The sequence below is a fragment of the Oscarella lobularis genome, chromosome 13 (genome assembly GCF_947507565.1).
Source record: "Oscarella lobularis chromosome 13, ooOscLobu1.1, whole genome shotgun sequence".
Taxonomy (NCBI): Eukaryota; Metazoa; Porifera; class Homoscleromorpha; order Homosclerophorida; family Oscarellidae; genus Oscarella; species Oscarella lobularis.
In genome coordinates, this window is record NC_089187.1 from 954078 (window position 1) to 967863 (window position 13786).

The 13786-nt window shown below is 47.0% G+C and overlaps 4 protein-coding genes and 2 long non-coding RNA genes across 9 annotated transcripts; 2 read left to right on the plus strand and 4 right to left on the minus strand.

Moving 5' to 3' along the window:
* Positions 1–191: 191 nt before the first annotated feature.
* LOC136194958 (uncharacterized) lies at positions 192–1694 on the minus strand. The gene is made up of 3 exons (XR_010671732.1): positions 1411–1694; positions 965–1286; positions 192–909 (listed from the first exon to the last, which is right to left on the minus strand). It is a non-coding gene; the product is annotated as an uncharacterized lncRNA (long non-coding RNA).
* LOC136194956 (uncharacterized) lies at positions 1407–4201 on the plus strand. 4 transcript variants are annotated; one of them, XM_065984215.1, is made up of 14 exons: positions 1410–1858; positions 1911–1966; positions 2016–2058; positions 2225–2279; positions 2328–2488; positions 2653–2823; positions 2877–2976; positions 3025–3204; positions 3252–3358; positions 3403–3494; positions 3546–3572; positions 3625–3695; positions 3762–3923; positions 3973–4201. In XM_065984215.1, the coding sequence occupies exons 2-14, from the start codon at positions 1958–1960 to the stop codon at positions 4151–4153; spliced, it is 1359 nt and encodes a 452-aa protein (XP_065840287.1). In that variant the 5' UTR covers positions 1410–1858; positions 1911–1957; the 3' UTR covers positions 4154–4201. The 4 variants fall into 4 exon arrangements, with proteins under 4 accessions (XP_065840286.1, XP_065840288.1, XP_065840285.1 ...); XM_065984214.1 differs by having other exon boundaries at positions 1407–1858; positions 1911–1960; positions 3625–3923; XM_065984216.1 differs by having other exon boundaries at positions 1408–1858; positions 2016–2088; positions 3625–3923.
* LOC136194959 (uncharacterized) lies at positions 2536–6118 on the minus strand. Its single transcript, XR_010671733.1, has 6 exons — positions 3522–6118; positions 3391–3470; positions 3286–3332; positions 3017–3233; positions 2727–2962; positions 2536–2667 (listed from the first exon to the last, which is right to left on the minus strand). It is a non-coding gene; the product is annotated as an uncharacterized lncRNA (long non-coding RNA).
* Positions 4474–7234, plus strand: LOC136194957 (recombining binding protein suppressor of hairless-like). Its single transcript, XM_065984217.1, has 8 exons — positions 4474–4786; positions 4836–4973; positions 5042–5145; positions 5208–5276; positions 5374–5445; positions 5502–5568; positions 5846–5928; positions 5994–7234. Exons 1-8 carry the CDS (start codon positions 4678–4680, stop codon positions 6105–6107), a joined length of 756 nt encoding a protein of 251 aa, XP_065840289.1. The 5' UTR covers positions 4474–4677; the 3' UTR covers positions 6108–7234.
* Positions 6131–10345, minus strand: LOC136194954 (chondroitin sulfate proteoglycan 4-like). The gene has a single exon (XM_065984210.1). The coding sequence runs from the start codon at positions 10343–10345 to the stop codon at positions 6173–6175; it is 4173 nt and encodes a 1390-aa protein (XP_065840282.1). The 3' UTR covers positions 6131–6172.
* A 3-nt stretch (positions 10346–10348) lies between these two features.
* On the minus strand, positions 10349–12970 carry LOC136194955 (chondroitin sulfate proteoglycan 4-like). Its single transcript, XM_065984211.1, has 2 exons — positions 12730–12970; positions 10349–12651 (listed from the first exon to the last, which is right to left on the minus strand). The coding sequence occupies exons 1-2, from the start codon at positions 12812–12814 to the stop codon at positions 10349–10351; spliced, it is 2388 nt and encodes a 795-aa protein (XP_065840283.1). The 5' UTR covers positions 12815–12970.
* Between the last annotated feature and the right edge of the window lie 816 nt (positions 12971–13786).

A 13786-nucleotide genomic window follows, 5' to 3' on the forward strand; every position in this document is an offset into this window, starting at 1 on the left:
GTAAATGCACAGCCCGGATTGTGGTGCATCTATATAGGATCACTTTAGTTGAAGCGAGCCCGCCCCAAACTTGACCGCAAGCTGACTTTGACTATACCAAGAATCCGCACACGTCATTGTAACCACTGACGCATAGGCAGGAAGGGGCACTGAACAGAACATTACAACATATGTTTCTCATCCGCGCGAGTCAGAGAAAGGCATATTGCGCAGCAGTTGTACAGTACCCGTCAAGTATATAAGGAACAAGAACAAACTTATAGCTAGGGCTTCTATTTTCTGAGACACCGCCTACGCCCATCTTCTCCCAAACGGTCTAGCGACTGCTAGTAAAAGCCAAGGGAATGTCCAAAAACGTTTGGGTCGCGGACGTGTTCGTTATATGTATACCACTGAGACGCATACCGCGACGGGGTCACGGTCCCCCTGGACAACTAATTTATTTACTAATCTCGGCATGCTTATGGTTCTGTGCAAGACAAACCTTAATCATTTTATACATAAAGGAATAATCGGACCTCCCTGCGTGAGTGTTTGCTGGATTCGCGTTCATGGTCGATTCCACTCTCGTGACTGTTTTCAAAGAAAGAACTCTTTGTTCGGAGGCTTTTCTCTGACATCGAAGCGTCTGCATGGATCCGGAGCCGGTCAAGCTCGGGCAAGCGATTGAGCCTATCCGGGCAATTAAACGCTTTTGCCTAGATATAGAACGGCGATGAGTGAAGACAACTTCGCGGGTTCGTCGACTCATCGACGTTTGCACGGCTGCATGGGTGCATTTTGATATGACAATGACACGCAGAACATGTTTCTGACGAAAGTGAGAAGGCGATATCCCACGAGTAGATCGTATTGTTCAGGAGTGGATGATAGACTACAGGATGTCGAGATCGAGTTGACAAGCTCCTTCTGTAAACGATTCGCTTTCGTGAGACCAAAACGAACTCGATCGGACTATCCTTACCTATCCAACGCGAAATCACTCTTCAGCGCAATAAAGAGCCAGCCGCTAATAGCAGTGACCGATCTCACCGATCGAAGAAAGCGGCCTACCAGAACCCCGGATGTAGGTACCTAGACTATACTCTGCGGATGCATACATAAGCGCTTGGAGTAGCATTTCAGAACACAAGAAGAAAAGTCGAAGAAATGGAGAGAAAACAGCAATACCGCGGTGCCGGTATGTTGAATGCAGCAACAAGCAAATTTGAAGTAGCTTAGCTTCACACGGCTTCGTTGTATATACGATTGGAGAGTTTGCACAAGCCTCTTCAATCTTCCGGTCTCTAAAAATCACATAAATTAGGCTACGTAGGAGCGATGAGACTATATGGGGTTCAAGTCACTCGGTTCAACAATTATTCCTCCCTAACGTCATATGGTACAGTACATCATCGTGACGTCACCTACACTAATGACGTGGTGATGATCGAATACACCAAACTGCTGCTTTCTGCTTTCTGTAGCTCACTCGATGTTGCTGTCTTATCGCAATAGACCCCGGCGCCGTCACAACTCGCCGAGCGGAATCGAACGCAGAGTAGTCGCGAAGCAACTGCATTCGGGTGCGGATCGAGCAGGAGTCGGAAGCAAGGAAGACTTTCGGTCGGAAAATTGGCGAAGTAGCTACAAGCGGTACAGAGCGCTGATCTTCTAAGATAAGTGTACAACCACGGATTGTACAATCCGTGGTACAACAAAGAAGTGTTCACTTTTTTAACTCGCGCTAGCACACTAAAAGGAAGCTAACAGGGAAAGCTAAAGCATCATGAGCCGTACCGTGCTGAGCGAGACAAAAGACCGTCTCAAACTGAAGCAAGACAATTGGCGAGTCGTACTCGTCTTATTCACAATTCTGGTGAGAATGCTATATCTCTCTAAAGAGAAGCGACCTCATGACATTGTCATAGATAGCAGGTGGTTCGACAGTTTCAGTGGTGTTCCCTTTTCTGCCTTGATGGTTAGAGTAAGTCGTACTCGATCCTTCTGAAATGACATAGAGACGTCGTGTGTAGGCGTTTAGAGTCAACGGAGGGTTTGTCCAAGAAGAAGATACAGGCACGTAAAAATCGAACTTTCCTTGCACCGGTTAAGTAGTCCCTTGGGAAGGGCCTAAAAAGGGCATGCCCAAGGCACAGCAGCAGGGAAACGTTTGGCTTCAAACGTTTCTGTGCTTCTCCCCACACCCCAACTTGTACATAATATGTGTGTTTGTTTCTTCTAGGATACTACGCTGGACTCGTAGCTTCTGTTTATTTTATTGGGATTTTTTTGGGATGGTAAGTGCAGAGCATAAAACTAGCACAGAAATTCGTACACTTTTCTAGCTACTATTGGGGCACCCTAGCTGATAGAAAAGGACGCCGAATGACTATTCTTCTCAGTGGGATCACGCTGACTATCTTCACCTTCCTCTTTGCATTCACCAACACGACGCTAGGCTTGGCCTGGGCAATCGTAACGAGACTGCTAAGCGGGGCAAGTAATGGTACGAAAATTAAGTTCATTAATTAACGTTCGAGGCATCTACTCCCTTAAATGTGATAATTTAATTAATAGTCTAAAATATTTGACAACGTAGGAGAAGGGAGGGAGGAAGGAAGGGCGTTTTATTTGTCAGTTTCACCGCTAAATTTGTCTTGCTTCTCTTAGGGCTTCTAAGCGCATCTAAAGCGTGCATAGCCGACGTCTCAGACAACGCTAATCAGGCTAAAAGATTGGCTTACGTGACGACGGCGTGGGGTGTGGGACTTCTCATTGGACCAGCCGTTGGCGGACTCTTGGCTGAACCGGTTCGACAGTACCCTGGCGTTTTCCCCAAAGGTGAGTAAGAAAGCTTAATGGAAATTCACTAATTAAAGGATCGTTTGGGAAAGGATTCCTTGAAACGTTTCCTTATTTTCTGCCATCGGCTGTATCAGTTTTTCTTCTCCTAATTGGTGTCGTCGTTATTTATTTATTTCTACCAGAGACAAGGTACGTGAGACAAGTCAGTTGTTCTGTACATAAGGCTTACCTTCTTAGAGGCTCTCACTCGTCTGACGAGAGGAGCAATGTCTCAGACGGCGTAGAAGAATCGTCTGAGCCAATGGTGGCGTTTTCTTCCGAGTCCGATGATGTCAAGATTAAATTTTCCCTAATGGAAAAGCAAGAAGAGAAATCGGATGCCATAGTAGCAAAGACGAGCTTTCGAAATCTGTTAAGGTAACGAGGAGAATGAACGTAGGCAGACCCTGAGAGAGTTCATTTAGAGTGAAGGAAGCGAAATTAGCTGTGGCTACCTACTGCCTATTTGCCTTTTCCGTTGTTGGTTCAGACGAGCTGGCAAGCCTCTGGATGTCAACAAAGAAATATAGAGGTCTGCCTCAGACTGTAAGTACTTGTGCTTACGTAATGTTTTAGGAGGGCTCGGTTTTCGTGAGAAAGATATTGGACTATTTCAGGCAATTTTGGCATGCGTAACCGTCCCTCTTCAAATTCACCTTACACACAAAGTACGAAAATAATTTGCTTACTTTTACCAGACTGGAGTATGCTTCGTCTAGATGGAAACCAAACTTGGTTCTCTAATGGTGCAACTGTTTGTTAGAGACAGCAAATCAATGTTTAATTTATCTTAAACAGGCGTTCTACGTCACGTGCGTTGCATGTGTTTTCTTCATGGCGTTTCAGCCCGTGATATCTTCTATAGAAAGGCAATGTCATTGCACACTAGTGCATAAAAATACGTACTCCGCGTCTCTAACATTTCTCTACGTTAGTGTTATTCCTCTATGGACAGTCCTCTTCATCACTCTCTTCATGATGAGATTATCTATCAACGTTGCCTATGTCATGATAGCAATTTTTATTAACAATTCTGTACCTAAACGTCAAGTCGGTGCCATCAACGGCCTTGCCCTTTCACTGGCAGCCGTTACCAGGCAACGTTACAATATTGACCAAATTTTGCCTTCACACGTCTTCTTTTAGGGCGGTTGCTCCTTCGGTTGGAGCCTCGCTTTTTGCTTGGTCCATCAGTGAGGGAAAGGGCCACGTGGGATTTCTTCTTGACTATCATTTGGTTTTTTATTTTATTTCCACAGTGTTTCTCATTTCGCTGCTTCTCTCGGTATATCTTCCGAGTAAATTGCAAAAGCAGAAACGTGAATAATGTTCTTATATCGTAATAGCGTATATATTACATATTCTTCCTACGGAATTTGAGCGTAGACGTTTCTTAATGTTCGTAGCACGGTAAGAGATTCCGTTCAATGCATGGGCTCACGGGCTAGCAATACGAAGGCATGGTCTACTATATAGCCTATATAGCTACAGGACTCCGTTCAAGGACGCGCGTCCGCGAGCACTGAGCGGCGTCTATTGGATCGCCCAAAGCCCAATTAAACGGCTCAAACTCCTATCGAGTCTACTGTGACATGCTGACTGACGGGGGACTGTCGCGTAAAATATGGTCCGGGTAAAATAGTGTCCGGCCGGACCATATTTTCTGTGAAATATGGTCCGGCCGGACACTATTTTACCCGGACACTTTTTGCCATGACAGGTTTTTAGATTGCGTGGGCGCGTTCAACCGCTTTGTGTAATTTTCGCTGACTCGATCTGTTCTTTTTTTTTGCGAAGGAACCCAAGAACCTTAATCTATGGGACGCAGCTCACGTGAACTTGCTGCTCAAGATGTCGTATAGGTCGGGAGGGGACATTGGCGTCTTTCTCTTGCGGCTTAACAAGGTCATGTCGTCGGCGTCAAGAAGGACAAAGCACCTCGAGAACACCGATCGAGATGGTGGGAATACGGTTATTCATGATTTTTTGAATTAATTGAATTTTTTCAGTTTGCATTCCGTTCAATTCCCAAGTGGGTATATTTGATCATCTCCCATCGAAGACCGTCAGCACTCGATATCTTCACGTCGACAAAACTAGTCTCCACGCGAGCAGTGATCAATGGGAAGCCTTTAAAATTCACCTCGGTATAATTGATAGGCTAGAATTGGAGGAGCGCGAAGACCTGACTCTCTCTTTCTCTCTCTCCCTGAAGTCGATGAAAATGAAGGCGAAAAGTCCTTTGTCCATGGAGTCGTTCACTACGGTCAAACGGTGAAGCTCGTCTGCACGAAGACTGGATGGAATCTGCCTCCATTGGTATAATTCGCTCTGTTTTCCTTTCCCCCCTCCATTCATTTGATACGTGTATCTTTCTTTAGGTCATTCGCAAGGTGGAAAACCAGACTGCTATACTCGATGCCAATGGCCCCGTCACTCAGCTCCAAAAGGCAAGTCTCTTTTACTTCCTCGCGAAGTCGTATCGTTTCTCACGGTGCCCACCGACTTTTCTTTCTTTCTTTCTTTCTTTCTTTCTCACCCAATCAGGTCGCTTTCTATATAAAGGACAGCAAAATGTATTTCAGCGCGATTAAAGATGAAGTCTTTCAATGCTCTGCTGTAATAGGAACACGAGCCTTTGTTCGTTGTTATAGCGGTACCCCTATTCTATTCAGGCTACCCCTCTTTCCGAAACGAGGGAGAAAATCGGAAATTATGCCACATGGACAATTATTAGCACAGGTATACATAAATGGGTTAATGAATTCGCCCCTCTTGAGTTGGACGGACGGTTTTCCTTACGCGAACCCGTGAGAAGGCCTCCATGCGGGCCACCGTGTCCAGATAGGGATCTGCTGTGACTTTTGCAGTTGTGTATTTGATTCTCCGTGGGAGATATGTAATCCTGGGAAATGGGCCCAATTTGATTTTTCGCTGCTAAGAGAAGCGGTTACTAGTAGTAGCCAAGTCAACGCGTCTCCTTCGATCCATGGCAACGCTCGAGTTCCTTTTATTCCAGATCAAGTCGAGTACACTTTCAGCGAGGGAATGGGCCCGGTGCCCACTCCCGTCACCCCGTTCCCTTGCGCCACGGCCACTTCCGTACGTTCAGCGTATAAACGACAAGAATTGATGATTTTTTTATTTTTATTTTGTGCTTGCCGTAGATGAACGGTGTCGGATTGGGGATGGAGATCATGATGGAGATCAGCGGGGAAAATTTTACTCCCGATCTCAAAGTGTGGATCGGCGAAGCGGAGGCGAAGACGACTTTCAGGTGAAACTCCCCCCCCCCCCCCCCCCTCCCCTCCTCCTCTTTGCATCTCCATGTTTTGACTTTTCCGAACTACTGGTTCAAGATTGCACGAGTGTCATTGACAGAAGCAAAAGATAGGTACGCAGGAACAAAGTGCAGTTTGTAGATGAGTTCCGACGGCAGAGTATCACGGTCAGTCACAATTGCATCGTCAGGTGTGAGAGCACGAGTCATTCCTTGGACAAGGTTGAGAGGCTTAAGAACTATCGTATGCGGTTCATCGTTGACGGGTGTGATTCTTACGTCAAATCGTTCCACGACAGCTTCGGATGACCACGTTTCGTTATGAACTGTCAATGAAAATTCAAACCAGTCTTTCACAGTTTCGCTGCCGTCGTGTTTGTATGCGATGTAATGAGCATTGATGTCTTCTTGGGTAAAGAGAGCTACGGTTTCATTTTTCTTCATCAGTACTCCATATTTTGGTAAAATTGTAATACTGTAAGTAACCGTTGCGTTTTGAAGCCAGTGAGAAGCTTTGATATTTACCGCATCCAGATGATCTGAGCTTATGAGGCCGACATAGCCTTCCTTTAAAACTAGAACATTGTTTGACGCCAGAGCACTGCCCGGAGTCTGTTTCAGTATCACGCGAAAGCGAAACTTGACGTCAGTAAGACGCTGTGCTAGTCGAGCAGAAACGTTGAAGTACGCGAAGTCTTCGGACTTCCAGGACTCGATGTCCGTGTACTTATAGCCAATAAGGTCTTCTTCGATATCTTTCAGGGTAAAATTAGAGACTTCTACTGAAGGATAATTTATGTTGATGAGGCGACCAAACTGTGGGTGTCTAGAAACCGTAAAAACGATAGTGCGGTTGGACGCCAAGCCGTTTATTCTCACAGAAAGATTGGTTGATTTGATAAGCGTCGTCTGGTCAAATTGAGCAACTAAGCCGGTGTTGATAGATACTGACAATGTTAGTGGTCTAGCAATTATGACGAAGACACCCACGACGGAATGATTTCCATCTGATAACTCGAACTGGAAGTCGCCGTTCATTGCTCCTTCGTTATGAAAAAGGATGTCGCCATTTTCTAAATCCAGCTGAGTAAAATGATTAGTCACGCTACTGGCATTTTCTTTGAATGTCAAATACCCATTTTTAGGCAAACGAGTCACGGTAAAGACGATTCCGGACGCACCAGTATCTCCGTCAGCAGCCCTTAAATTATCAACGGTGATGGGAACAACTTCTGCTGCCCAAAGTTCTAAAGACCGATTCACGATAATAACCGGTCCCTGATCGTTAACTGGAGCAATTGTTATAAGCACGACAACCGGCTCACTCACTCTGCCTCTCCTGGATTCCATAACCGAAAAACTGTCATTGTGAAACTCGCTACCGTCGTGTTCATATATCAGTCGGTTCGCCTTTACATCGGAGCTTGTAAAGGCTAGTTGGCGCAAGCCTTTCCCGCCTGATTGTAACAGCCTCAAAGTGCCGTGGACCGGTTGCCTATCAACGATAAATTCCAAAGATATGCTTCGAAATTTATCGCTCTTTGCGTAGAGAAAAGCCTCAGTTACAACTACGCTACCGCCTTCTTCCACCGAAAGCGTGCCCGCCTCAAAAGGAACGATAAAAGGCACGACTTCGACTAATACGGAAACCGGAAGAGGCGACCAATTTCTGCCGTCGCTCACGCGAAATCGAATTCGGTCTGAACGCGTCGACTCGTCACGATGTGCGTAGACAATTCTTCCGGCATCGATATCAGCTTGAGAAATGTTCTTCACCTCTTCCCACGTCAAACCATTTACCCGCAAAATCAAGCCGCGTCGAAGCGAGCGACTGATTACCGTGAAGACTACCGAGCTGCTACCTTGCTCTGAATCTGTTGCTCGCAATACTGCGTTAGTTATAGTAGCGTTGCTCTGCTCGTCGACATATAACGTTGTTTCTGAGGTCACTGCCTCAGGCGGGGTGTCATCAACGGGATGGACTGTCACTGGAACGCGGACGTCGATCGATTTTGACTGATACGAGGCTCTCAGTTGAAACAGATCACTGACCACGTCTACTCCACTGTGAATGTAATGTACCAAGCCGGCTAAAATATTTTCCTGGGTGAATCGCTCGACTTCCTTGTCTCCCATTGAGAGTATTCCGTATCTCGGTTTCACAGTCACGACGTATAAAATTTCGGAGACGTTGTGTGCCGCGTTGACAGTGACATTAAAATTTAGGAGTACTTTCCCGCCCTCGCGCACTTGAATCGGTCCTTTAGGCCCATTCTGTGTCAGCGCCAACGGAACGATTCTCACTCTAAGAAACGTATGGGCTATAGCAGGGCCAACGATAAGCGTAATCATATCGCGCTCTTCGCCCTGGTAAAACACGTTCTGGTAATAGATAGCCTCGTTTAAGATATCTCGTTGCGAGAAGACGGTGACCGGTGTTTGCCACTCTCCTTTCCTAACGAGAAAAGACTTGGAAAGAATTCGAGCTCTGTACTGAATGTCGGATTCGTCGTCGCTAATGTCTGTGTCGGCGTAAAGAAGAACTTCCCTAGTGATGACCGATCGTCTGTTTTCAATTACGACTAACTCGCCGTTCCCGATTCGATGCGGCTGATTGTCGTCTTTCAGGTTCACCGATATGTTGAAGAGCACTCCAGCCGCTTTGATCTCGTCTCTCGACGTCACGTTGAATTCGAATGTATCCTCTAACGTTTCAGAGTCGTCGTGCTCGTACACGACGTTCCCCGTCTCGAGCTGTTTTAACGTAAACGTTGTCACTAAAGTATCAGTTCCCTCTAGAACCAGTCTTCCGTGGTGGGGACCATTGCTAACGAGAAATTTGAAAGGCAAATGATCTGGCTCGATGTTTAGAGCTAGTAGCGTTATCGGCATTCGGCCTCCCTCAGGGACTACCAAACCACGTACGAACACCTTGACTTCGTTCGAATAGATCACAATGAGAAACTGCTGCCCGGAAACGTTCGCACGATTATTAGATATAGTCAATATGACTTCGTCAACGAAGTGATTCTTTTCTGTGTGAATGTAGGCGATTTTTCGGCGATTAATGTCTTTTTGAGTGAAGGTGTCTACAGTCGGTCGCTCGCGCTTTCGTTCGACGAGGCGACCATAGCGAGGGCGTCGCTGCACGGTAAAAACAATTTCATCTGGGGCAGAATTTGGCACGTCGGTCGCCTGAAGTCGACTCAAAGAGATAACGCCTTCAGTTCCTTCTGCCACGTCGAGACCCTTATTGGTAACAACGTAAGGTAAAGGCTTCGGCAAAATGCTGATTTTCCCTTCGACGAGCATAAACGAATGACCAATAGAAGCGTTCACTGAAAGCAGATCGCTAAAAGACGTCATCGTGTCCGGATCATCTAAAACGTAGCGAACGCTTTCGGTTTCCAAATCAGCAGGACAAAAGGACGTCACTTCGATTCCCATATTGGTTACGTGTCCGTAGCTGGGACGCTTTATCAGATGATAGACAACGTCCGCGTCTTGAGAAGGGTCGTTAGTTACCACCAATAGGTCAGAAGAACGAATAACAACGTCAGGGCGTTTCTCTGCGTCTACGTGGAGCTTTGAAGACGGTTCACTTACCAAGCGTAGGACCAACGGTGTGGCGACGACTTCAAAACGCTTTTCCGTTGTCTGGTGAACGCCGTCACTGACGACAAACGAGAAGCCTCCTTTGAGACTTTTGCTGCGGACGTGAGTAAAGAATACTCTTCCGTCATCGATGTTTTTCTGAGTGAACTGCAACGTCTCGTCTTTGATGCTGTCTGCAAAGGAGAAAAACCCGTTGGCGACACTTCTACTTTTTATGACGGTGAATACGAGTGAGTTCGACGATGTGTCGTTGTCTTGGGCTTTAACGTATTCTTCAGATATGACCTGTGTCGTTCCTTCGTTTAGTCGGAGCTCTCCGGATATCTGAATCTTCGGTTTTTCGTCATTAACCGGAAGTATCACAAAGGAAAATGTCATTTGCTTTGTTCGCCTATCTGATTCGTCGTACCCCGTCGGAAGAGGCCCACCGGCGAAAACGAAAAATTCAAAAGAATCGTTCAACGTCTCGCTGTCGTCGTGACGATAAACGACGCGACCAGACTTCGGGGCATCAACAGAGAACGGAACGTCGGCGCTTTCTAGCTTTCCATGTCGTACCGTGTTCGTTACGTTGACGAAAAAATTCAGAGAGGACTTCGCCGCGGGATCAGTGGTAATATTCATACTTTAAAAATTCAGGGAAACTTGATCGCCTTCTCGTACTGTCAACACCCTCGTTTTGACTCTTATTAACTCGACGTCCACGTCAATGGCTACTGTCTTGATATCCGAGGAAGAGAGTCCAGCCCAGAATCGAACTTTGAAGGAATCCTGTTGAGAAAACGACTCGGGATCGTGTACGTATATCACAGCATTGCGTGCAATTAGTCCGTACGTCACGTTAGAGCCTACTACCGTCATTCGACTTCCGTTAATGACGTCAATCGAACCGAATCGTGGCAATTCTACAAACTGGCACACCACCTCAACAGGTGGCTCCTGGGCGTACAACCAGTCGGCTTGAAATTGAATAGAAGATGAAGAAAAGGCAGCAGACGAGCCTTGAGCTAATGAGATGGCTCCTATTGTGACTTTCAAAAGATAGCGAATGGCATGTACAGCAAATCGAGATACGACGCTCTTGAATCCGTCAGTGACTCTCAGAATGACGGAAAACTGCATTTCCATCGTTTTCACCACATGCCTAAAACAAATTTTTCCATCATTAATATCTTTTTGAGTGAATGATTTGAGTTGCTCTCCGCTCGACGTCAGAAGTTCGAACTGACCTTCGAATCTACCAGGATTCAAGATTTCGATTACCAGGTCCGAGTCATCGTTATCGTCATCAGTGAAAAGCAGGGAATCCGTGCCGATAATCTTGCACGTTCCCGCTAGGACGAACCAACTGAAGTCAATCGTCTGAAGACTGTTCCAACGAGAAACATTCGTAACGCGTATAGAAACCGTCATAGAATCGTTATAGTTCTCCGATCCGTCGTGCCAATAAGTAATATAGCCGGACATCACATCAGCAAGAGTGAAATTGGAAACTAAGCCCACACGCCTTCGAAGAGTGTGGCTAAGATAGCCAAACGAAGGCTGCTTCGTAACGGTTATCGTCACCTCACTCAGACTATAATCTGCAAGGCTTTTCATCGTGATGTGCCCAAGCAAAGACGCTTGACCCCCTTCTGGAACACTGTCAACAGGTGAAACAGTAACGCTGATGGAGGCACTGGGTATCGGCGTGCTCGCGTCCCCGCTTCCGCATCCGAGACTCTCCTCCTCGCAAACGCACCGATATGACGTCACATCCATCCAATCGACGCAAGTCTCCCCGGGCGCACACAAATCGTCCCGACAGCGAAATTCGAATAGGCAACCGGGCGACACACTTCGAGTCGTCTTGGCCGCATCGAAATTAACGTCCATTCCATTGATTCTCAGTCGTCTCATGCATCCGGCAAAACATCTCGACTTTCCCTCGTTCACGTTCATACTTTGCATGCCTTTCTTACGAGCCTCCTTCGCTTCGGCTCCTCGTAGTCCACCCAGGAATAGAGACCCGGCTATGTCTAAATGCCTGCTACGTCCTTTCAGCTTCCGCCTCGCTACCTTACTATCAATACTTAGAATGACGTGACGTCCTTCCAGCGTCACGTTAACGAAATGCCACTTACGATTATTCAACTCCGATCCGGCGACGATGTCCACGTGAGCGCTCCCGCCGTGATTCACGGACAATCTCAGCTGTCCGCTCACTAGTTCAAGTCCCACGAAATCGGTCCTATTTAATCGGCCGCCGTTGAAAAACAAAAGGCCGTCCGCCTGACTAGTTTGGAACTCAAACTCTATCGATCCAGAAAATCGAGCCTCCCATTTGTGAAGTTTCACGTAAGCGAAAGGAGGTATGAAGCTACGTGTAGCAGCGGGTAGATGAAAATCGTCGGAAAACGTTCTCTCGTCACATTTTCCCCAATCCAGACCCTTGGCGACGGTCCCTCGTCCTTCGCCGTCCAACAGACGTTCTTCGTTGAACGTCACATTCGCCATGCAGCCTCTGAAGTATCGACCTCTCGTTTCCATGACGACGAGTCCTGGTTTTCGAAAATTCTCCACTCCGCCGACGTAAATAGCTCTCAATTCGAGCTCGCCCGCCACGTCAGGCGAATCCCTGATGACGTCAATTAACGCGTCATCAACAAAAAGTTTCAATTTTGCATTGATTCTTTGAATTCTGACGGTGTGCCATTTGCCGTCGCTGTAACTCCTCCCCTCCGGCGTGTGCAGCTCGCGAGTTCGATTATTCAGTCGAAGTCGAAGTACGACTCGAGAATCGCTCATCTCTATAATCACATATTTGCTTACGCCCTCCGCTAGGAGGAGAAGTCCGTTCGCGTTCTTGGTCGCGAATGTCAAGCGGGAATCGGTTCTCTTTGCCACGCTCAATAGGGGATACTCCAAGTAGCCGTAGCCGCGGAGGGAAACTGCGAGAGAAGGAATGGGGGGAGGAACATCCGGCTGTCACCGCAGACTATAAACAATTCGATCTCTTTCTGTCTTACTGATCTCGTTCGTGGTTCTTCGGTCGCTGTCGAAAGCCGAGAGCGGGTGTATCGCAAGTAGAAGGACGATGATGACGATAGTCATCCTTGTCCACCACGAAAACCGTGACGAAGGGTAGGCCTAGCCTAGTACAGGCACTCGGTCTCTTTGAGAGACGTTGCTTGTACGACGAATAAGAGCCGAGAAGAGCGACGCCGCTTGCCCGTGACAGGGACAGAAACTAGCCAGGGAAAATTGTTGCCCGGGACTTCCTCTTGAAGAGCATCCCCGTACGTTATTTTTCTCGTTTACGATGCGTTCCTCGTTCTACGACGCGCAAAGACGGCATTTAGCGACTTTCGTTTGTCTGTAAGCATATCTTTGCCTTGTAACTAAGTCTAGCACGCATTTTTCGGCGGAATCTCAGGTGTTCGTCGAAACTCCTGGTCGAGAACTCCGACGAGCGCTTTCTGACTACTCCGTTGCAGAGATTATCTCTCGGTTTCACGATTAAAGGTTCCCCCTCAACGCGGGACCCGAAGTCCCTTTACTAGTTTAGATTAGGCCTTAGCCTACTTCCCCGCCATTTCAGAAAACTGCAGGTTTAAAATTACCCTACAGTAGAAGCTACTATGATGACAGCCGTCGCAGCGTCCCGTTCACTTTTGAATTTTAGTTGGTGGCTACAAGAGCTGGCCAATGTCCTTCAATTCTTTCAACCATCTCACAAAAGCCATGAAATCTTCCACCTCCGCTCAAGGCACAGTATCTATTCCAAGCTGATACCGAGCACATTGGGGCACGCCGTGCGCAGTTCAGCCACTCCACTTCATGCTCAACTTTTAGGAAGCCTTTCTTCAAGACATTCTTGAGGGTTTTGACTTTTCTTAGCCAAAGCCGAGCGACAGAACCCAAGCGTGGTAGAAAGAGGAGAGGGCAACAAACTGTCATGTTACTAGAGAGAGTATCGAGCAGTATCGTGCGAAGGCAGCGTCAGGACCGGCAAACTAGACGGTGGCCTCTGCTAGTTAGAAGAACATAGTACATTTACGCACGCTTACAAGTTACGTCACATCA